This window comes from Cryptotermes secundus, unplaced genomic scaffold (assembly GCF_002891405.2).
Source record: "Cryptotermes secundus unplaced genomic scaffold, Csec_1.0 scaffold644, whole genome shotgun sequence".
Classification (NCBI taxonomy): Eukaryota; Metazoa; Arthropoda; class Insecta; order Blattodea; family Kalotermitidae; genus Cryptotermes; species Cryptotermes secundus.
Genome location: NW_019742971.1, coordinates 402626 through 427178, shown reverse-complemented (window position 1 = coordinate 427178; position 24553 = coordinate 402626). Strand labels below are relative to the sequence as shown.

Here is a 24553-nt window from a genome sequence, read left to right as displayed (position 1 = left end):
TTTTTCTTTTACATTCCAGTGGCAGAAGAATGCGGAAATAAGCATTACTTACCTTGTATACCGGTGGGCGTTTGCAATTCTCTTCTTGAGCGTGTGGGTCTGGTCATTCTTCTCTGCAGCAGAGCAAAATACACCAGCAGAGAACTTTCTGAGCAAGTGGCCAATCTACCTGACCAACTGGGGATACACACTCTGTACCTCACAAGCACTGCTGGCTGTAGGCCTTGTCATCCAGCAACTCATCAAGGAGAGGAGAACTGGTATGTACACTTGGAACAGGAACGGACACAAGGGATCCTGCAATAAAGCACATAACTGAGTACCACGGAGAGAGATACTGGTCCCCAACATTTTAACTTATTTCTAGCCTTTCAGAGGGTGACATTATGGTACAGATTTATATAAACTAAGCACTGATGATTTCATGGGTATAGAACAATTTAAACTGCTATTGCTATATACACGTACAAATATGTGCTTATGTAATTAGTCTGCTAATCAAATAAAAAACTTCAATTTGTCTCACCATTTCGTTTTAGTATAATTAATTCCATAGTACAGGACTTTTATTTGGCAGTTGATTATTATTTGGTTAAAAATGTCCTTTGTTGTGGAAAGTTGATACCTCCACAAATTCCTGCCACAGGATATTATTCTAAGCAAGTTCAATCCACGGCATATTTATTTAATTTCTGTCAATAAAAATGGTAACTTAAAATATATTTAAATTCCTGCAAACAGTTTGGTTGATTTATAAACTAGATTCACTTGGATCCATCAGACTGCCTAACCAAGGACACAATTGGTACTTGTGTCACAAATGTACTCAAGATTGACATGTTGAATTAGACTCCAAAGATGCAGTAGGTAAGGTGAAATTCAGTGACCAGTACTACACCTTGCACCACTTGGATTGTTCGTCATTAATGCACTGAATTTGCTGACTATGAAGATAATGTGAATGGTCATAACATTAAAGGAGCGTCTGTTATTTGTGTCTGGTGTAGGGTGGGTTTCAAATTTGCCTCTAACAAGCAGTGGTTGCTGGTAAGGACATCTCACAAGGTTATGTGTCTGTCTGCATTACACCAAACTCTACATGTGTGCTTCATAAACTACAGCGCTAAATGCGAGATTTGAGGTTCTCATGGCAGTGAATGTGAAGGTTACTGTCTTCTGACAGATACTGTGCTACCTTAAAGATGGGAACAGCATGTTTCTCTAAAACTCTTTATTTTATTTTTTTAATTTCTTGGGGTGGGGTGAGACTGAGTCCACTTGGTACGTCGGCCACTAATGGCTTATTGTACCAGTCCCAGATGGTGATGGTGAATGTGGAACAGTTGGTGGAATGAGAATTGGCAGGGGAGACCAAAGTACTAAGAGAAAACCTGCCCTAGTGCCACTATATCCACCACAAATGCCACATGACCTGAGCTGGGTTCGAACTTGGGCTGCCATGGTGGGAAGCCAGTCACTGACCACGTGAGCTATAACATGGCCTTTACAACAATGGTAACTGCATACTGGAATATACAGTGTCACATCCCAAAAGACATGATCTTTACATCACTATATGTGAAAACTATTTTGAAATAATCACCACATGTTATTAACATGGAATTATAACTGATCATACTGTCTGTAACTTTAGTGCTTTCCCGTTCACAGAACTGGATAAATTCAATCAATGCCTTGGTATTCACTAGAAACAAAGAGGGCAACTACAATTAATTTTTAAGTGTACTTACTTGGACATAATGAAAAATGAAGATCATTGCTTCTGAGATTTGACAACATATAGTCTAGTAGAAAGAAACCAATGCTTCAGAGGAATCTGATGTTTCCATCTTCAGGGTCTTCTCTGGGACGCTGAAGATGGAAGCAGTTCATTCCTACAAAATGTTGTGAGCTACACATCACATTTATGCTGTGAGAACTTAAATTCTCACCCCATATCAGTTGTTTTATATTTAAATTAGAGAGCACAAAGGCAACTATACAAGAAACTCAGTGTTATGTTGATTACAAGAAAGCTTGCACAGCAAGTGATGGCGTTCACTCTGTGGCAACAAATATGGGCAAGTCTACTTTGTTGAACAATATGCAGAGACGAGAAGTAGCTCAGTTTGCTGCTTCAACTTGTGCAGAATAAATCGTACTGCAATGGCGAAAGGTAGGAGCCAGGATGGCGTAGTCGGCATAGTGACTGCCTATGGGCTGGACAACTGAGGGGTTACAGTTCAAGTCCCAGTAGGATCAAGAATATTCTCTTCTCCACATGGTCCAGACCGACTCTGGGGTTCATCTAACCTCCTATCAAATGGGTATTGGGGGGCGCTTTTCCCAGGGTTAAAGCAGCCGGAGAGTGAAGCTGACCACTCACCTCCAACTAGTGACAAGGTCAAGAAAATGTGGATCTATACATCCACTCCCCCATACTCCTTCATGATGTAGTGCTTATTTAGTTAAGCACAGGGACAACTTTACATTTTAACGGTGAAAGGTACCCCCATTACACTACTGTTTCCCCTTGCATTCTGTTTTCATGTGCGACCACATGGCATCACCTGTTGCACAAGATCTGCCTGTTGCAGACTACGCCGCAGGAGATGTTTAATGTCATTACATAATAATGCATTAGATGTGGCAGTAAGTAACTATATTCAGTCCGCAAGGAGAAAGAATTCTCTCAGTCTCCAATATATTCACATTAATCTGGTCAATTACATAGTTCTATTTTTATAGAGTCTATTGCCTAATTTCTTCTACCAAGTGAATTAATACTGATATATACCTGCTGAAGCTGGATGAATTTACAAGATTTTGCAGAAATGTTCTCCCCCGATAACATCAATTATACTGTACTACATATCTACAGAGGAAACCACTGGTACATGACAAAAGATGAGGATATATAACAAAACAAAAGCAAACCCCGTGGTTTTAGTCTACAAGCAAACTATACCGACTGAGCGACTGCCACTTGTTGGCGAAGTTAGTGCCAACTTTAGCGGATAGAGGGCGTCACATGGTCAGCATAATGGCTCCCCATGGCTGTTAATTTCGGTTTCCTAGACCAGAGCCGCTATTTCCTTGAAATAGCTCCTCAATTATCCTTATAAGACTGAGTGGACCCCATTCCAGACCCACTTCTTCTCAGAAAATCTGGTAGTGCCAGGAATCGAACCCGGACCTCTGGATCTATAGCCAGGAACTCTGACCATTAGACCACAGAGGCGGTCAGAGAGTATATAATATCTTACAAAATAAAAAACTAAATTAAAGAGTTTATCCACATTTCACCCTCTGTTATTCCCTCATTATTAATATATTTTTAACAGTTGTTAAGAAAGGTACCAATATACTGCATTATAACATGCTACAAACAGGAAGCTCTAGTTATACTGAATGTAAGCCTCAATCCCAGTGGACTTATTTCACTGATGAACATACTGAACCGTTGCAGGTTTCACTGAGGACCACGTTCAGATGCCTGTAATATATAAAGTTTACTGGCTACTGCATACACTTGCTGTGGTTATTGCAATTGGAATCACTGGCTCTTACTTTGTTGTGGATTATAACCCAGGTAAGGAGCAAACAAACTGCTTACAGATCTTTATTATGTACTGACATATCATACCCCCACATTTTCCATCAATTTTTAATATGTAGAAACACAAGGGAGCAAAATACCACAAATGTTTTAAGAGTAAAAATTGTTTCTATAACCTCTACATACTCATAACAATCAACTGATCAATATATCAATATTTCTTAATAGTGTGCATCCTACTGTGTGTTATAAACAAGGTATATAAAGGTATATAAGATATGCAGTCTACACAACAATATTCTGTATTTAAAAAACAAAGAAGACACTGCTGTATCAACATTTGAAAAAACAAAAAATACAAAGTAAAAACAAATGTTGATACAGTAGTGTCTTCTTTGTTTTTTAAATACAGAATATTGTTGTGTAGACTGCATAACTTATATACCTTTATATACCATATTAATAGTTGTCGTTTCAAGATATGTTTGGATCATATTAATCACTGAGTGGTATATAATTTACAAAAAAAAAAAGCACTTGTTAGAGAATTGCCACATTATGAAAAGATTGCTTATTAAGAATTTATTTATTTTCCCAACAGGACAGTAATTTTACCTCCAACTAACTAACTCCACAGAGCTGAGCCCTCTTTGAGACGACGCCAGTCACTCAGTTACTCAAGAATTTCCCAACATTTTATGGCACCTGAAGGTTCATTGCCATGCTCACCAGAGTCCTCCACTGGTCCCTATCCTGAGCCAGATCAACCCAGTTCATACTACCCCATCCTATCTCTCTAAGATCCATTTCAATATTATCCTCCCACCTACATCTAGGTCTTCATAGCTGTCTCTTTCCTTATGGTTATTCCACCCAAATTTTACTGTGCATTTCTCTTCTCCCCCATTCATGCTACATGCGCTGCTCCCCTCATCCCCCTTGACTGATCATTCTAATTATACTCGGTGAAGAGTACAAATTATGAAGCTCTTCATTATGCAGTTTTCTCCAACCTCCTGTCACTTCATCTCTTCGGTCCAAATATTCTCCTCAGCACCCTGTTCTCAAACACCCTCAGTCTGTTTTCCTCACTTAAAGTCAGAGACCAAGTTTCACACCCATACAAAAAAAACCATAAGTAAAATTACACTTCTGCCTATTCCAATTTTTCCACTACTAGTATTAAACTAGAAGTCAGCTGAATTGCCTAGCAAGCAGTACAGAATAAAGATCAATGTCTTCTGGGACATGATGCTGAACAGTCTAGTAAAAGGCAAAGTTATCCCTGTGCTTAACTAGTTAAGCACTAGGCCATGAAGGCGTATGGGGGAGTGGATGTATAGATCCACATTTTCTTGACTTCAGCACTAGCTGGAGGTGAGTGGTCAGCTTCACGCCCCGGCCTCTTTAGCCCCAGTACACATTGGATAGGAGGTTGGGTGGACCCAAGAGCTGGTCAAGATGATGTGAAGAGAATTCTTGACCCTGCCAGGACTCGAATTCCAACCCCTCCATCATCCAGCCCATAGCCAGTCACTATACCAACTGAGCTATCCCAGCTCCTTCAGTTAATATTATATAGGAACTTGCTGCTTCCATTTTAAGGGTTCAGGAGTCTCATACCCTGAAGATATGAGCATCAGGTACCTCCAAAATATTATGAACTATTTACCAGATAACATGGCACCGCATCCAAAATGATAGTAATCGTTATAGTTACTGACAGAACTAAATGCAGGTGGGCACCAAGCGACTGAGGAATGTGTTAAGAACTTAATCACAGGCTTCTTGAAGTGCTATGCCATTCTGTAATATAAATATTTCCGTTCCAGCTGTCCACACGCTGACTGCACTGAACCTCCTCATGCATGCCTTCAATGCCATCCTTATGGTGCTTGATGTCCTCGTGGTGGCCCACCCATTCAGACTTCTGCACTTCTGCTGGTCACTCTTATTCATATTCACCTATTTCTGTTTTTCGGTGATGTATCACCTTGCTGGTGGCACTGGAAAGAACAACGCACCTTCCATCTACCCAGCACTGGACTGGAATAAGGTTGGAAGTACATTGGCCATAGCAGTTTTGGGAATACTGGCTGTCGTTTTTGCCCACTTCTGTGTATGGTTGACTGTAATTATACGCAAACAAATAGCTGGATCCAATGATGATGCATGTGAGGAACTGAAGATTTCTAAACCATCATCCAATCAGGTTCAACCACTGGAAGTTAATACACCATGACAGAAAGAGGGACTATGTGGCAAAACCATTGTCTATTTCAAAAGTTACATTGCTCAACATTGTAATTAAGATGTTTAAAAAAAGTTACATAGTTTAAAATGTGCTAGAAAAATCTGATTTAATCACAAATCTAGATGTATAGCAGTAGCTAAAGACTTGGATTCTATAAGCAAAACTTCTCTACTTTCCACAATACCAAAATAAACAGCATGCCAACTGACTCCTATATGAAATATTTAGTAGTATATAGAGATGATACGAGGATAAGCAAACAACTTACACAAGGACCTAGCTTATCTCCCATTTTAAATGTATAACAAGAAAACAGATGTAACAGGAGTTAAAAGGTACTGTTTTGGGCAAGAAAATATCATAACCAGGGGTAGAAATGGCTTTCAGAACTACATGGAAACTCCAGCTCAGAACTAAGTGCACATGCCAAATCAGAAGAAAAGTCCCAGGAAAAAGACCAACACATATTACATGAAAATTATTACAGTGTAGCCCCATGAATTTGTTCCTTCATGTGCCATTCGAGTGGAGCCAACATAAATCCATGATCACTTTACAGTATATGTATACAAAATCTTTCACCCATCAACCCACTACATCACCTAGGAAGACAGCCATGACAGAAACATGTTTGTTTGTTTTCTCACGCAACTGGCATATTATGTAACCAGCAAAATCCATTCCCCGTATCCACTGGATAATGGGAAGTTTACTTTATTCACATTACAGTCTGTAGGGATGTCATGTCATGTAGTTTGGTAGAAGGTACCTACCAAACTACACATACAAGACAACATATCCAAGAACACAGTACTCTTAATATTCACTGCCATGAGAACATCACTCAATACAGTTTCTCACAAGCAATTGTGTGAGGCCTCGGTGTTCTCAAGATGAGACACTGTAGTACTCTTGTTAAGAGTGATGGATCCATCACTGGTCAGTGCCCTGATCGCTGCCAAAGCTTAGACTTTGGGAGTAATGGAAAATACCAGGATCATACCCTGCTTCAAAGCACATGTTGACATGACATTCTCCTCTGCATGCAGCAATCTGTCCCATCAGTCTCTTAATGGGCGTAGAGTAAAATGAATCATGGCTACATCTATCATACCAATAGATAAAACTTAGGAAGATTGGTAAGACCAGCACTTGCGGCATTCACCATAAATATACAGCATTTAATTTATAATTTACAACATAAATAAAAAAATATCTATTGCTGTGAGTTTCCTTAATTACAATATAGTGAGATACACTTATGACAAAAGTTTTATGGGACACAAATATCATATAGTATTTCCCCATGCATAAAGACTTACGAAAAGTATGACTGCAGATCACGTTGGCACACAATCCATTTTTAACTATTTTACTAAAAACTACTTTATTGACTTATTGAAATATGATGAAAAATACCGAAACAAGGTTAATTACTCATACTCTCGTCCCCTCTGGATCCCTCTTCAACAAGTCACCTACATGTTATCTACATCTGGTGCATCAGAACATCATGAGATGAATAACATAACTTTAAACCTAATATAACCTAACCTAAAATTAAAGTGATATTTACATGTTGCATATGATGACGCCCTCCCTATCACTGTTGATAGAATGATAAATAATCACTCTCGGCTAGTATATACACTGGAAGTCGGTAAGCGTGAGCAAGCATGCAGGCAACCAGACGGTGGAGAAGCGCAATATGGAGCCAACGTTTTCACAGCACGGTAAAAAGTAGTTTGTTTCCCTGTATGTTGCAACAGTGAGAAACATAAATGCAATTAGTACGTTTCAGTCAGTACTGATCAATGTAAATTGTTATAGAAACATCAAATTTAGTACATTGGTACAGGAAATCCCCCACTGAATGTACTTTACAACCTTCCCTCACATTTAGTACATTGGTACAGGAAATCCCTCACTGAATGTTCTTGAAGACCTTCCCTCACTTAACATTAAATTTAAATAATCCCAACTTGACAAAGTCAGTGTTAAATTATATTTCCAGTTATTTAGTGTTCAAATTCATTGCTCCCACCCCCCAAAAAAAATACTTCACTGAGGGTTTTACTGTAGTTGTTTGTTATTACAAACTATTCAACATATTTTGTACATCTGATATGTAAAGGTATGCATTACAGGCTACCTGCATTCACATGTAAGGTTCTAGAACAAGACATACATGAATATCTACTGATTTAATTTGTGATGTTAAAGGCAACACAAGTTTCATAGCAGTGATCACATTTCTAATCCTGAACCTCATTTTGTTTAAAATATTGAGTCATTACAAAATCTGTATTAATTCTTCTCTAGGAACGGTTCTCTACCCAATGCAAGCTTTAATTTTCATCATCCAGAATTCATTAATTTGCAGTTTATTAAATGATGTCAGTAACTTGTGTTATATAACATTGAATGATCAGATGATAGTGAATAATGAAATAGGAAAGATATGGAAAAAAATCAATCACTGATCAATTTAAGTTACCATCCCAACATGTTCCTGGTGGAACTGAGAAAACCATGAGAAATGTCAGATTAATAGCCCCAGCCCAGCCTGACATTCAAACTGAGCATTTCCTGAATACAAGTCAGAACCGTTGTGTGCCAACTTGTTCAATACCAGGGAATTTTAAATATTGCAGTATTATGGGGACTAGTGGCCACAGTAACTCAGGAGTAATGGTATTAGCATTAGAAAAATGGGATGCTCAGAACAACTGATCATGTATATGCACTGCACCAATAACACAAGACACAACCATTATAAATTCTTAGACCAAAAATTCAAGAATGTTACGTAGTCATGTACAGCTAAAACTACCCTAATGTTTAAGCACCATGCCAAACAGGCATCTAAGAGGGTGATGAAGTTAAAATCAACTTCATTTCTAGCTACTTAATTAGGAAAAAGTCTTTGACATAAACTTCACAGGAGATTGGGTAGGCCCCCATACCAGTATGGTTATACTGGGTAAAAGGTAAAGTTGTCCCTATAATTAAATGCTATGCAATGAAGACATGTATGGGAGTGGACATACAGATCCTTGTATTCTTGACCTCAGCGCTAGCTGAGGTGAGTGGTCAGCTTCATGCCCCAGCCACTTTACTCCTCAAAAAAGAGCCCTGGTATTCATTGGATAGGAGATTGGATGGACCCCAAACCGATATGGACGGTATGGAAAGGAGAAAAATCTTACCCCTCCTGGGACTGAAACTCTGACCACTCAGCCATCCAGCCCATAGCAAATCATTATACCAACTGTGCTATTCGGGCTCCATGGTTATGGTGCAACAGAGAAAACAGCTCATCCAGGAACTGAACCCAGGTCTCCTGAAAGCGTACAGTCCACTTACTGACTCGATGACATTCAATTATATGTACAATTTTATTTTGGGATCTATGGAACTGGAATGATTGAAGGTGCAGCACACAACAGAATTTTTTTTATTATTTTCAGTCAATTTAAAGAGACAATATAAAAAGTCTGTTTCAACATACAGTTCAGGTAAGAAGTATAACTAAAATCACAATAGACCACTGTAGGTCGCGGTGCAAGGGCCGAGAAGGCCCACCCCTTATACATACGTTCAAGTACAACTTCCATTCATATTTACAGCAAGAACATACCAACACAAGGAAGGTTACTACAGTTATATAACATCCTACACACACCTCTTATCAACCAATAGTTGTGGCTTTATCCAACTTCTTTAATTTTCTAACTTTGAAACGACGCTTTCGCTCACGATATTTCTGTATCAAAGGATCCTGTTTCTTCCTTCGTTTCTTAGCCTTCAGCTGCTGCTTTTCTTCTCTCTGTTAAGAAAACGTAAAACAATTAACAGCTCATTCTTGATTTATTTAGTGACGCCTTATAGGATTGTGTTTCAGATGACGAATTGGAAAGAATGTGGAAGGAAACAGCTGTGCCGCAATTTAAGGTACCATCTAGCAATTGTTTGACCCCCTCCCCAAAAAAAGAAAAAGAAAGAAATGAGGAAAATCATATAAGAAGCTTAAATATGACAGGCAGTTTCTGAGGCAAGAATCAACCTGGAGCAACCACAGTTGTCAACAGTAAACCAAAAAAGGATATCTCACTCACTCACTCACAGAGCTGAGCCCTTCTTGAGAAATTGCCAATTGTGGAGCTACTCAAGAACTTCCCAGTATTTTATGGAACCAAAAGGTTCACTACCATGTTCACAAGAGCCCTCCATTGGTCTCTAACCTGAGCCAGATCAATCCAAACCATTCCATCACATCCTATCTCTCTAACAACCACTTTAATAATGATCACCCACCTACATCTTGGTCTTCCTAGTGTTCTCTTTCCTTCCGGATTTCCCACCAATATCCTAGATGCAGTCTACTTCTCCCCATTCATGCTATATGCCCTGTCCAGTTCATCATCCTTCACTTGATCTTCCTAATTATACTTGGAGAAGAGTACAAGTTATGAAGCTCCTCTTTATGTAGTTTTCGCCAACCTCCTGTCATTTAATCTCTCTTTGATCCAAATATTCTCCTCTACACCCTGTTCTCAAACACCCTCAGTCTATGTTCCTCCCTTAATGTCAGAGACCAAGTTTCACACCCATACAGAACCACAGGCAAATTTATAGTTTTTATATTCTAATTTTAATGACGCATGTGTGTGTAAACACTGTGATAAAAAGTGCAGTAGATACCACATTACCATATGCAAAAACTTAACCACATCAATAACCGAATACAGTCGCGAATAGAAAACAATTACTCTATGCACATTGTGCGCATTCCCTTATTATATATTCTAATTTTTGTTTTTGGACAGCAGACGAGAAGATAAGACTGGACTGAATGGTAGCAAGCATTACCTGAATTCAATCTCCTCCTAATTTCCTCCTGAATCAGGTTTTGGTTTGTTAGTCATTCCCAAATATCTGATCTGTGCCACATTCAAAACATCTGTTAGCTATCTTTATGTCACGATTTTGCACAAGACATTTTATTATCTAAGAACTGTAATAATGAAATTTCAACATACAGTGGAAACCCCACTTAATGTTCCACAAATTCAGGTTTTCACGCATCTGTTCAATGTCAGGTATCCCAAGTAAATAATCTCAATGTTAATTTTCCTCAGTTTGTTGTTCAAATTCACAGATCCCCAGAGGAACTTTAAATAGGAATTTTCACTGTATACTACTACTACTACTACTACTACTACTACAACAACAACAACAACAAGCAGATTCAAACCTCCAGATGGCCTTTGAGGTGCTCCAGTGCCAATGTGTATGCATCCTCCAGCTCCTCAAGTTTTGACTGCTGTATGTCCATTTTCTGCAAATCGCCCTTACTGGCCGAGTGCAACATCTCATTGAAGCTGGCTACCTGCACCAATCACAGGCAATCGACATCAAAAACCTATGTTTGTTCAAAATTCTTACAATGTAAAGAATGAGAAAACAAAAGTGAAAAGGCATATTCAAGTTTCAGTAACACACAGTGTGTTTGTATATCAATCAGTTTAATATGAGTTTCTCAACTGTGTCAAATTGGAGAATGGTATGGGTGCTGAAACAGTGAGGACGTGGAAGGAAATGGCTGTGACCTACATTAAAATCTACCACATAATTTGCTTAAAGGGAGCGAGAAAAAACCCAGCAGCTTCCCAATTAACAGATTAATACAAACACAGATCTCAACGAACAGAAAGAAATCAAAATCCATGCAATGGTTGTGAAAGTTTTGAAGTTTTGAGGGAACAAAAATGAAAGTATTGAGACAGAAACAAGAAGGGTACAAACAGAAAACAAATTTTTTGAGGAGTTGGAGTTTTCTTAAGAGTTAGAAGAGAAATGAATACATTAGTCTGGTCATACAAAGGGAATATAAAGGACAGAACAAGGATACAAAGAAACACATTAGAATTGAAATTTGAAGGACCCACAACAAAATGGTTTTGTTGAAGTATTGGAAGACAGCAAGAAGTGAGGGAACAGCCGGCAAGAAGTTGAAAACGAAGGATTATGGGAAGAAAGAAGAGATACGAGACTATTCATCCATTAACCTGTATAAAATGAAAATGTTGCTACGAGAAAAAGAAAATTTATTTTCCTACAAAATCATAAAAATGTTACGAGTTGTATGTATAGTTACGAAGACCCAACTTAATTTCTGGAGTACACACCTGACTATCCTGCAGAAAAGTAACAGAAGTGCCTGGTTTGCCTGCCCTTCCAGTACGTCCCACTCTGTGAATGTAATTCTTTATGGACTTTGGTGCACTGTACAGTATAACATAGTCAACTCCTTCAATATCCATACCTCGTGCCAATGCATCAGAACTTACCAACCTGTAACAAAGAAATATGTACTATCTGAAACGTCACCCTTCTTATTTAAAATGCTTATTGTGCAATGTTGAGAATGCAACTCTCTGCAATGTTAGTGCCTCTCTCCTAGACTATATGGAGGAGCTTAATATAATAAAATTTGTTGTCTTGTGCTGCACTTTATGCACTATATTAAAAACGAGACAAGTTTGCAGATAAAAGCTGTGCCATACAAGTGACTGTCACTTGGCATGAGTTACACCAATCAGCCTCAGTCATGCTTCACTATCAGTACTGCGTGCTATCCGGCTCAGGTGCGCCAAGTAGACATGTTATACTACTGACAAATGTGATAATCAGTAACACTAAAAAAAAAGAAAGAAATACTATTCATGAAAAGAAAAGCATGTCCACATGCACTATCTCTATGTGAATGCATGCTCACAAAAAAAAGAATCACTTACCTGCCATCTTGATGATTCCATCTCTAAAATGAACAGAGTAAGTTTAAACATTGAGACAGAGAATTAAATAAAACAAGAAAAAATTAACATATATTATTACTTCAAAGTATGTTTATATATAACTCCGTGGCCTGTAGTCCACAAGGGAACTATACCGATCAAGAGACCGCCGCTCGTCGGTGAAGTTAGTGCCAACTTTTGCAGATAGAGGATGTCACATGGTCAGTGCAACGGTTCCCCACGGCTGATAATCTCGGTTTTCTAGACCGGAGCCACTATTTCCTTGAAATCAGTTATCCTCACGATGCTAAGTGAACCCCGTTCCAGACCGACTTCTCAGAGAATCTGGTAGTGCTGGGAATCGAACCCAGGACCTCTGGATCTGTAGCCAGGAACTCTGACCACTAGACCACAGGGGAAGTTACGTATACATATATAGCGCTATTTTTGTAGTAGTACACAACAGCATGTAGTACTTGAACTTTCTTCTGTAAGAATGAAAATATGCTAAGAAATAAACTTAAAGCTATTCTGCTTCACAAGAACTTTCTTTCAGCAAAGAAGGGCAACGTAATGTGATATACGAAGTGTGTTCAGGAAATAACGGGAATTTTAAAATTTCGCGGGTTTGGAGAGTCCAATTGTCAAAATTTTTTTTTTATTATGTTGGTATACATGCCCCTGAAGTACAATAAAATTTTCAGCTGTATTCATTGCTTACTTTGTCTGTGGCAGCCGCTAAGGTTAGACGTGTTTTTATGAGCTTGGCGATTTTCGTTTGTTAAAAGAAATGGATCAAAGAATTTGTATCAAATTTTGCGTAAAAAATGAAATAAAGTGTTACAAAGTGTGTGAAATGTTAACAAAGGCCTATGGTGAGTCTGTTATGAGTAAAACAAGAGTTTACGAGTGGTATAAGCGTTTCCAAGATGGCCGTGAAGACGTTGCAGATGACGAGCGCCCCGGACGCCCCAGCACATCAACAACCGATGAAAACGTGGAAAAAGTGAAAGCAATGATTATGAATGATCGCCGAATCACAATCAGAGAAGTCGCTGATGATGTTGGCATATCGATTGGCTCATGCCATGAAATTTTTTCGAATGTTTTGGGTATGAAACGCGTGGCAGCAAAATTTGTTCCAAAATTGCTGAATTTTGAACAAAAACAGCGGCGAATGGAAGTTGCTCAGGAATCACTAAAGGAAGTCAACGATGATGCAGAATTACTGAAACGTGTTATAACAGGTGACGAAACATGGGTTTACGGATATGACGTTGAAACTAAGGCTCAATCGTCTCAGTGGAAGCATCCTGGATCGCCAAGACCGAAAAAGGCTCGACAAGTGCGTTCGAACGTGAAGGTTATGCTTACTGTGTTCTTCAATTTTAATGGCATAGTGCATCATGAATTCTTGCCTCAAGGTCAAACGGTCAATAAGGAGTACTACCTGAAAGTTCAACGCCGTTTGCGTGAGGCAATCCGAAAAAAACGCCCGGATTTGTGGAAAAACAATTCATGGCTTTTGCACCACGATAATGCACCTGCTCACACTTCGTTGCTTGTTCGTGAATTCTTGGCCAAAAACAATACTGTAACGATGCCCCAGCCTCCATATTCGCCAGACATGGCTCCGTGTGACTTTTTCCTATTTCCAAAAATAAAGAGAACCTTAAAGGGCCGTCGTTTTACAAGCATAGATGACATTAAAAGCGCATCGCTGAAAGAGCTAAAGGCTATCCCAAAAATCGAGTTTGAGAAGTGTTTCGATGATTGGAAGAAGCGCTGGCGTAAGTGCATAATATCGAATGGGGACTATTTTGAAGGCGACAACATTAATGTAGACGAATGAATAAATATTTTTTCCAAAATATGGAAATTCCCGTCATTTTTTGAACACACCTCGTATTACACTGGAAATACCAACTCACACATCAATTTTTCCCGCTGCAAACTTTGCCAGGACTTTCTCCCTTGCAGGACGCGATAAACTGGACGATATCTCAGCAACCTTGAAGCTCTTCTGTCCAAGGTAAGACAGCAGCAATGATAAACGATGTGCATCTTTCCGTGAGCCAACAAACACCAAGACATGTTGCCAGCTGTTGGACGCGATGATGTGGTAGAGGGCGAGGGGCTTGCTCTCTGGTGTCACGAGACATACATATTCACTCAGCTCTGCAGGTGTTGTGAACTTTCCTACGAAATCACCCCTCACTGCCTCATCTTTACCTATATCTGAAATCAATTGCAGCAGGGCTTGCCAATTATTAAATATTACCAGACACTCATACACCAGGACACTGCTTCTGTGCATTACTGCCATAAAGTTCGGTCGATTCACTCTTTTTCTGGTCCGTACGATTTTGATTGGTTGATTGCCGGAGGCCTATTACCTCCAGGGACTTACACTGTATTCGCATTTTGTATTTATTTAATATATATATATATATAGTCATTTGATATATTTGTTATAGTGTGTTTGAGTTGGTACGTCCTACCCAAAAACCAAATTTTGGTCTTCAAGACCTTTCACGTTACAATATCAAAATGACATATACTCACCTCCATTTTCCAGTTGGTCATCACCAACAACTGAGGTAAATAGTTTTGGCTGGAAGAGGCCTAGTTGTTGCAGTTTTTCAGGATCCTGCGTGAGTGTTGCAGAAAAAAGGAGTTTCTGAGGAGGGGGAGAAGAGGTAGACTCCAGTGTTGCAATTGTAAGTGCAGGAGGGTGGCAAGTTGGTGCATTACCTGAAATGAAACACATTTGCATTAGCACCAAGGATTCTGATAGTACACAACAGTACTTCATACCTGTGCTTTTTCATAAAAGGAAAACCTGGTTACCACTGTTTCAGAAGAGCCCAGTACCTCAGTTTTCGGGCTAAGATGGAACCATTATGTTCCTGCAAAACATTGGTAACCATACACCACATTAAATGGCGACATAACACATAGTAAGACAACATGGATGCACTTATTAACATCTCGGACACTAACCACATCCTGTTTCTTTATCTAAAACAATGTTTTGGGAACTGGAGTCTGTCTCCTCCACAGATTGGGACTAGCTTTATCAATTGAGCCCAACTGAACAGTCCTATTATATGATAGAGGAAGAGTTGAGTCTCCAAAACGTTTCAAATAAAAAAATGAGATGATGAATAATGTCCAAGAAGTCAAGTAATTGTATTAATATACCATCGTCACAAACTTTTAGATCCAATTTACAATATGGATCAATAGGAAAATGAGGATAGGAAGGAAATCAAGGAGAGGTCAGCAAGACTGGATTGCTGAAGGCCCCACAGAAGCCGCGGTGCTAGTTCATTTAGTTCAGTAGCAACATGACGACTAATGCCAATCACAATACAGTGCAAATCCTCATTTAAGGTTTCTCTGAGAAACACTGGAACTGAACCCTAAATTGAAGACAATTTTAAATGGAGGAACACTGATATTATTGACTTGGTATCAATGAATTCAAACATGAAATGAGAGCAAATCTTAATCTGAGGAAAATTAGGTGCGGTGGTGCCCTTTCCAGTAAGCACTAGAGAAAAAAAAAAATCTGTCTGCTCAAGACTCCAAAGTACGTATGGCACAAGCTTACCTGCACTGATGTGAGAGTACAAATGATATAGCCAATTATTCTGGATGTTTTCTATAATTCGATCAGCCTCATCAATCACTAGAAAACGCAGATGTTTGAGTGTGAAGCCCGAAGTGGACTGCAGGTGATCAACCAGTCGACCTGGAGTTGTCACTACTATATCCACCAGACTGTGGTAACCAGTCACAGGACCTGCAACGCATTTCATCAGTACACATCCGCATGTTCTATGGCACATCCTTAGGCATCTTCCTAGTTACAATGGCTGAGGTCAACAGAGTTCCGAGTCTTCCCCCCACATTCCTCGTATGCCCTAACTGTTGTGGTAGGGGAAAACAAAGGAGAAGGGGATAAGATTCTTTATGACATATCTGTACCTTGCTTAATGACACTACAGTATACGTCATCAAATAATTAGATGTATTAATAATGAATCGGAAAGGATGTGGAAAGAACTGGTCATGGCCTAATTTAACATACTATCCTGGTACCTGCATGGAGTGACTCATGAAACCCAGAAAAGAAACTTCAGCAATGACAGCCAATGTCCTGGCCAAGATGTGAAAGAGAAACCTCCCACATACAAGTCAGAAGTGTTACTGCTTGAATCAAATGACCCAGAAAGATCCTTTATATTTTGCCTTCTTTAATAGTGCGGTCAACTGCTCACATTACATACCATCGAAAGACAGGAGGAAACGACATGGCCTAATTCAAGGCACTATCCTGACACTTTCCAGGACAAACTAAAGAAAATATATAAAAAGAATCTGTCAGAATAGCCAATATCTGAATCAGGCTCTTCTGAAAGCAAAGCAGGATTGCAAATCACTTGGAAGCGAAATACAATCAAACAACTTATTTCTCAAGTTACAGCATTTTCAACAGCACAGGTCCAATACTATAAAATAGGTTGAGTAGGATAATGATGATGAACTGCAAACAATTCGGAAGTGGCCACAGCCCATTTTATGGTATAGGTGGGATGGTCAATTTTGGCCAGTGGATCTCTGATGCGTAGTAGTCTGATGCAAGTCGGCGACCCTAAGATTGGTGAGCATGTGCAGCGACACTATGTTGCCTCAGTAAGAAGGTAGATGTTGAGCTCGTAGGATCGCTCTTATTAGTAGATATTGTGTGCTTTTCCCATATGCCAGTGCCAGCCAACGAATGTTCTCTCTGCAGACGAAGCAAGTTCGTAGCATAGACTCGCTCTCATGCACTGACAGTGAAGGACACTGGCGAAAAAGTATCGGCAGGCTTATATTATCCTGGCATCTCTGCACAGAGACTTAAGGAATCCATATAAAGTGGTCAACTGAGTCAAGATTTGAACCCACAACCTCCAAAATAAGAATATGCGCCAACCATTAAACTGTGACACATATTAAGACATATGAAAGGGTGGGAAAAGAGTGCTAAGGGGAATCAAATCAGTTCCTGTAACTAGTTCTATTTACTACTAAGTTTTCACAACTCACTCAATGCAACAAGCTGCTGCTGTTCCTTATGGAAGGAGGTCTGGCCAGTAACAAGCGCCACCTTCAGGTCTGTATGCTGCGTGTATGTGAGAAACACTCGATACACCTGCACGGCTAGGTCCTGTACTGGAAGAACCACCAATGCCCTCACTTGCTGCACAAACCGATAACACAGTGCCTGGTAACACACCATTATAAACATTCACCAGTCTGAAGTCATGACAACAGCAACTAATACCTCTTGCATATGTACAATTCAGAACATCAAATTCACTCTCTGGTAATCTTAACCTACAGTAGAACAGCAGCTCTGCTCGCCACATGCTTTCACGCTAGTTTCATGCTCAGCTTATTCTTCAAAATGTCAGTTGATTTCAACAGACTACATGGCATTATATCTCAGAAGATTGTGCTCTCACAACCACTGCTGTGAGAACCTAAAATCCTACTTCACCCATAGTAACCACCAGACAAAACTTGAAGTCACTGCAGACATGATGGAAAAAAGAATTATCATTGTATGGACCCTGTTTCCATTCAGTAAAGGAGAAACATTAGAAATCACACTAGAACTAATGTATTCCAACACCGGTCACGGTAGCCGAGCGGTCTAAGGCATGCATTGTCTTCGCTCGCTCAGAAACTGAGATCGTGGGTTCGAATCCCACTCAGGACATGGATGTTTGTGCGCGTTTTTCTGTTTGTCTACAGGTAGAGGCCTTGCAACAAGCTGATCACTCACCCAAGGAGCCCTACCGTATGTGTAAGATCTAGTAAACCAAAGTGAAACGGAGAGTTTCATGGAAGTAGGCCTAGGCCAAAATTGGGGCTGTAGCGCCATGGGGGGGGGGATGTATTCCAACATATCTGCACCAGAAATAATTCTTGACAAATCCAGCACAATTTGATTTACAAATATAGGTACTTTGAATGCAGTCGACAATGTCAGATGGCAGCCTGCTGCAAAACATTTACCCTGGTAACAGAAAATATGTCGAAATTAGTGGTGAAGAAGTGAGAGAAAAGAAAAATAATTGACACTATAACTTGTATGGCCCAACAGAAGCTCTAAACTTAAGGAAAAATACTGACACAAATAAAGAATTAGAAATAATTCCAAAACATGACTAGATTTTGAATAATACTGTCATATGTTTTAGGGGGCACGCAGTAGTGTAGTTGGTTGAGGGGCTATGCTACAAGCCGGAAGGTAGCAGGTTCAAGTCCCTAATCCTTCCAGCCACACTATGGCCCTGGGTCAACTCAGACTCTAACAGGAATGAGTACCAGGAATTAATTAAATTATTTTCCTGGGGAGCAAAGCACAGCCGGCACATAAAGCTGACATTACCGCCATCTTTGAGCCAATCGTCTAGAATGTGGGACCCTCATCGTCTCACCTTATGGGCCTTCACGGCCTGGTACAGGGATAGCTTTACTTTCACTTACTTTCACTGTCATATGTCTTAGTGACTTGTAGATGGGGTTTGGATTGGTGAATCGATTTACTGAATACTCACAAGTCGTAACCACAATTAATTATAACACTCTAAAGATCACTGTAATTATAACATGCCATAACTGCAAATAATTACACCACTCTGAAGATTGCTGTAACTGTCAACACATAAAATAAAGTTTTCAACATCTGTTTGCTTAGTCACTGCTTGGTCTCTCAAATTCTCTGCACAACTGAAAACTCCTGGCCCCGAACTCTCATCTCTCAACTGCTTTGTAATGCCACTTGTCTTCAAGATAACTCCTTGACACTAACCTACAGAAAACACGTCACATGATTGCTATGCAGCCAGTCCATTGGCGCACTGGCTGTTGCTTATCAATGGTCTCGGCATGTACCTACAAAAAACATGTCATGTGACCACTATCCACTGTTGTGTGACATCACCACACTCAAGGAGCTATGCAGACACAAAGAAAACACTGTTCTTGTATCGTTGGTCACGCACATGTCGTGGGCACTGCCCAGCAATGCATTTACATGTCACTACCATCTTCTGGGATGTGATGCCATGTAATCCAATAGAACTTTAACAATGTTTCGAAGGAACATACTGCCTCCAGCTTCCAAGGCCCAGAAACATAATATTACGACACACTTACACAGGTTTCTTCATACTGATACATCTAACTATTAGCTGCATTAAGTTCTAGATACCACAAATATGCTTCTGGCTCCTTTCTGGCCAACAGAAGGTGCTGAAGTAGAGGATGTTTAATTCTGATGTTACAAAGCTAAGTGTCTGCCATAGGCTTTGCAAAATGGCCAGGTTACAGGCTCTGTGTAAACTTCATATGGCTACTGCTATTACCTGCACAATGGGGATGACGAAAGCAAGGGTCTTGCCACTGCCAGTAGGTGCAGACACACATATGTCATGTGGCCAGTATCGAGTTGGACGCTTGTAAGCTGCCAGGAGCCATGGGATGACTTGAGCCTGGACTGAACAACATAACACATTCAGAATTACTGGGTTTTTGGGTTTTGTCCATCATCTGGTATTCCGAAAACTAGTAAACACAATATTTCAGAAGTTGGATCTGTTTGTCCTCAGGTGAGGGGGAGACACCTACTTAGTTGGGTCCCTTAGAAAGCACTAATCTCAATCACTGGAGTTTAGCTCTTTCTAAGGGACCCAACCAAGTAGGTATCCCCCTTCCCCCCTTAACCTGAGGATGGAAACAGATTAAGTTTTCAAAACATTGTATTAACTAGCTTTTAGAATACTGGACGATGGACAAAGTCTGAAATCCCAAGTAATTCTGAGTGTTATACAACATCGTCAGAACCCTTTAGAATGAACATAACACATATCTGTAACAAAAGTTTGTTTTGTTAAAAATAATATTCTATTCTTCACTATTTTCTATTTACGACAGATGTTCTGAAATTTAAATGCTCAATGAGGCAACGTTTGTCTCACAACAGACAATATTATGGCTTCTTTTAAAAAAAATAAAGGCACCCTTTTCTGAGGAAGTCGTCTTGGTCCCCATGAGAAATGTTACCTAATGTGGGGCTCTCATATGCATATCACGACAAAGGCAGTCACTGAATCTCATCCTGAGTCAGCGCCAAAATTCACTCTGCATCTCTTTGATCCATCTTAACATTATTTCCAATGTTCACCACAATTTCCCAAATATCTTCACTTGAGGCATTCAAATCAGAATTTGTATCATTTCTTGAGCATTCAGCTGGAAGACTGGCAAGGGCCTAGAAACCTCTCACCATAACAAATCAGTGCGTTACAAAATGGAACGGATTCAACTTGCTCAGGAGAAAGTCAATTCTAAGCTGTTGTGAACACTGTTATGATCTCTGGATTCTATTAATGGCATGGAATTTCTTCACTTTGCTCTATGGGAGGAATTAATTATTTGTTTCCACCACATGTAATATGTGTACCACCCAATCCTTCCTGTAAGATTTCATGACATATATATTAAATAACTAAAACTAACTTCATGGAGCTGAGGCCTTCTTGAGAAGCCCACCAGTTCCTCAGCTATACAAGAACTTCTCAGCATTTTGTGGAACCCAAAGGCTCATTACGGCCCTTATCGTGAGCCAGATCTATCCAGTCCATAACACCCCATACTAAGACCCATGCTAAAGCGGCCTCTGTAGTCTAGGGGTAATGTTCCCACCTCATGACTCAAGGTACGCGGGTTCAAACCCAGCAGAGGTCGTGGAATTTTTAAGGGGGGAAAAATTCAGGGAACAAGTCCTCCGGGAGGGACTTTAAGCCGTGGGTCCTGTGTCGTAGCTTTATGGCACGTAAAAGAACCTCATGTCTCAAGGGGACCTCTGAGCCAAATTCAGGACATTTCCCACCCAACAGTAGTCTCTAACGCCTCTGGTAGATGGGGGAAGTATTGAGATACCGCTGAGCCAGTAGAGGCCGAACTCGCTGGCTAAGTCGGGACTGATGGCATGTACCAGTACCGGTAGGGTATAGAGACTGGTAGAATAACACAGGGGGACGCACAATGGACCAATATCTGGTCTAAGGGCATGGGGAAACCCGCCCTCTCCAATAACAACAACAACAAGACCCATGCTACAGATGATAAACAACATAACTTTCATAAACCCTTGCCAGTGGCAATAGTTTCTGAAATGTTTCTATATACATGTTCCACTAATATGTATGTGATTCTGCAAAGACATTTAATTGCTTCTATTAACATTAATTACCTGGAAAGAAATGGGTGATCTTGTTGCGTTTCAGTGCCCGTATAATGTTCTTGTCAAGGCCTGGAATGTCTTTGACAGTTGTTGTAAGTTGCTGGAGGTTCACAGACACTATCGATGGGTTTGCCAGCCAGTAAGGTAGCACTCGCTTCACCTATTGGAACATACAGCCCTGAGTACTCAATACAGATCTAAAACCCATACTGTAGGGTTAGCAGGAGCATGAACATACAGAACTGACCCTCATTTTAAATCTCTACCCAATTTCCCACAAACATAAGTGTGCATAACTGTGCTGTTTCTCAGTGGCTTCAATATGCTGACTCCTGAAACAAATTATCCAGGCTTGCCAATGTTTATACAATAATTTTTTTAACTGAGGGGGGGGAAACAGAAAATGCATGCATAATGTTGCTCACAAATCTTAATGGAAAGCACTTGCTTGGACCACTCATAAAAAAACATAATAATATTAAACTGGATCTTGAGAAATATATTATAAGCACATGAACTGGCACAACAGTGGCCCATGATATTAATCAAGATGGGCTTCAGTGGCACTGAGTTCTACAACCAAACTGACTTACCAGACCCCATCAGAAATACACAATTCATTCAAAATTTATAAGATGGAAATTTCACTGTGACAGGATAGAACATGACAGATAACTTTCATACAAGCACAACCTTAACCATGCTACAACACCACACGGTAGCATAGTTGGTTGAGGCACTATGCTACAAGCTGGAAGGTCGCGGTTTCAAGTCCCAATGAGGTGGGTTTTTTAAATTTACCTAATCCTAATGCTGTATTTTAGTGTCCTGTTGCACTGATTTTCATCAGTGCACCTAATCCTTCCAGCAGCATTATGGCCCTGGGGTCTATTCAGCCTCTCACAGAAGTGAGTATGACGAATATTTCTGGGGTGTAAAGGGTGGCCCATGCATAAGGCTTACAACTTTACCACCACCTTTGAGCCAACTGTCTATACAGAAAATGTGGGAGCCTCGAAATCTCATAACCCTACGGGCCTTCATGGCCTGTTACAGGGATAGCTTTACTGCTTTTACAAGCATAACAGAAAAACAGGCTCTGAATGGCCAGGAAAGACAGGCTACAAGACCTAAAATTCAGAAGGGGGGATACAGTGAAAATATTCTTAAGTTCTACATTACCTCTTTCATTTAAGGATGGAATGGTTATGCCACATGAAAAGATGCACTGTGTGTAATGAATAGAACTATTCTTACAGACATTACATGGTGGATTTATATGTTTAGAGAAACTCCACAGCAAAAAGATGAATTAATATTCCAAATATAAACTGGGTTAGAAAATGAAAAGACACATAATTATAAGGAATTAACACTGCATATCCATCTAAATTCAGACAAATGATTGAATATAGATTAACATACAGTCAACAAACAATTTCTCTTTGCTAATACTAACACAGTTATTTGGAAACTAATATTTATCTTGCATCTTCAATAGTATGCATGTCTAATTTAAGCACACCTTTTGTTTCTTTTTGAAATTCTCAGTCCCAATAACAGTAAATCCCTCAATTTTCTCAAGAGTCTTCATTTCTTTCTTCTCTCCTGCATTGGCTTCACCTCCTTCAGAACCATTAATTTCCTTCCATTTTCTTTTATGTTTCTTTTTCTTCTTCTTTTGAGCAGCCGATGCCTCCACAGCTTCATTCTCAAAATTTGCGTTACCATGTTGAGAAACTGTATCTGATTGTCTCTTCCTGTTTGTAGCACCCTCTTCATCTTTATCTGATTTTACTGAGGGTGCTGTACCATCAACTTTTTCATTGACATGATATCCTAAATCAAATGATTCAGATCCGAGTTTAGACTTTTGAGCTACTTCCCTCTGCTTTCTCCTCTCTTCAATTTTTGAAAGAAGTGCTGCAAGCTTTGCCTTCTCATCTGAATCTTTGATTTTTTTATCATCATCTCCAAAATATCTGAAAGAAAACATACAATATGTATACAGCATAGCAACACAAGAAGATCCAGACAGATAACCTGCTGGTTATCGCAATGAATGCCCGAGTATAAAGAGTGTAACAGAATACATATAACCTACAAATCACAAACATCGACGGACTTAATAATAAATCTTACCTGTTTACGACAAAAAGATCCATAATTTTATGTGCTGATATAAATTCCCATTACAGTGATTAAATCGGAATTTTAATATGTTTTACACACATCAAAACCTACGTCCACACCTCTTTCTACATTCATTGACTATTCGGGATTTCACCAGGGATTGCAGCTAATTCTGATCTGTTGAAAGAATAAAAATATATTCAGTCGGTCATATCTGACCTCAAGGCCTCGTTTAGTTTCTGGTGATTACATATTCAAAATGAATTCTGAGATAATACAGCGCTCATATCTTACACAAAACTGAACTTTCGCTACACATGAATAGATAATAATCTGCTTAATTTCGTATTTAACATGCACTGATCAACAGCATGACGACCTACAACGTGAACACATTGGCGCGACATTTGTCCACGGATTACTAATCACTTAGAGGGCAATTACTTTTATAATCCCTGCCGACACGGAATAAAGAGAGGTTGTTTACATGTAGCAAAGGC

The 24553-nt window shown here is 39.6% G+C and overlaps 2 protein-coding genes across 6 annotated transcripts in view; one reads left to right on the top strand and one right to left on the bottom strand.

The window, feature by feature from the left end:
- The window catches only part of LOC111873606 (protein rolling stone), a 72429-nt gene extending 66408 nt beyond the window's left edge, over positions 1-6021 (top strand). For 2 of the 3 annotated variants that reach the window (XM_023868460.2, XM_023868461.2), the window contains exons 3-5: positions 20-260; positions 3470-3592; positions 5392-6021. In XM_023868460.2, the coding sequence (XP_023724228.1) occupies positions 20-260; positions 3470-3592; positions 5392-5801 (774 nt within the window). In that variant the 3' untranslated portion in view covers positions 5802-6021. The remainder of the gene's footprint in view (positions 1-19; positions 261-3469; positions 3593-5391) is intronic. The other variant, XM_033755131.1, reaches the window with a different exon arrangement.
- LOC111873603 (ATP-dependent RNA helicase DDX51) lies at positions 212-24464 on the bottom strand. 3 transcript variants are annotated; one of them, XR_004514018.1, is made up of 13 exons: positions 24063-24154; positions 23446-23902; positions 21930-22080; positions 20041-20171; positions 17711-17888; positions 16230-16421; positions 15179-15367; positions 14545-14851; positions 12005-12170; positions 11071-11205; positions 9499-9642; positions 7390-7566; positions 212-297 (listed from the first exon to the last, which is right to left on the bottom strand). XR_004514018.1 is itself a non-coding variant. In XM_033755128.1 (12 exons), exons 1-11 carry the CDS (start codon positions 24083-24085, stop codon positions 9505-9507), a joined length of 2067 nt encoding a protein of 688 aa, XP_033611019.1. In that variant the 5' UTR covers positions 24086-24154; the 3' UTR covers positions 6109-7566; positions 9499-9504. The 3 variants fall into 3 exon arrangements, 2 of the variants coding, with proteins under 2 accessions (XP_033611019.1, XP_023724221.1); XM_033755128.1 differs by lacking the exon at positions 212-297 and having other exon boundaries at positions 6109-7566; XM_023868453.2 differs by lacking the exons at positions 212-297; positions 7390-7566 and adding an exon at positions 24348-24464 and having other exon boundaries at positions 9250-9642; positions 24063-24230.
- Between the last annotated feature and the right edge of the window lie 89 nt (positions 24465-24553).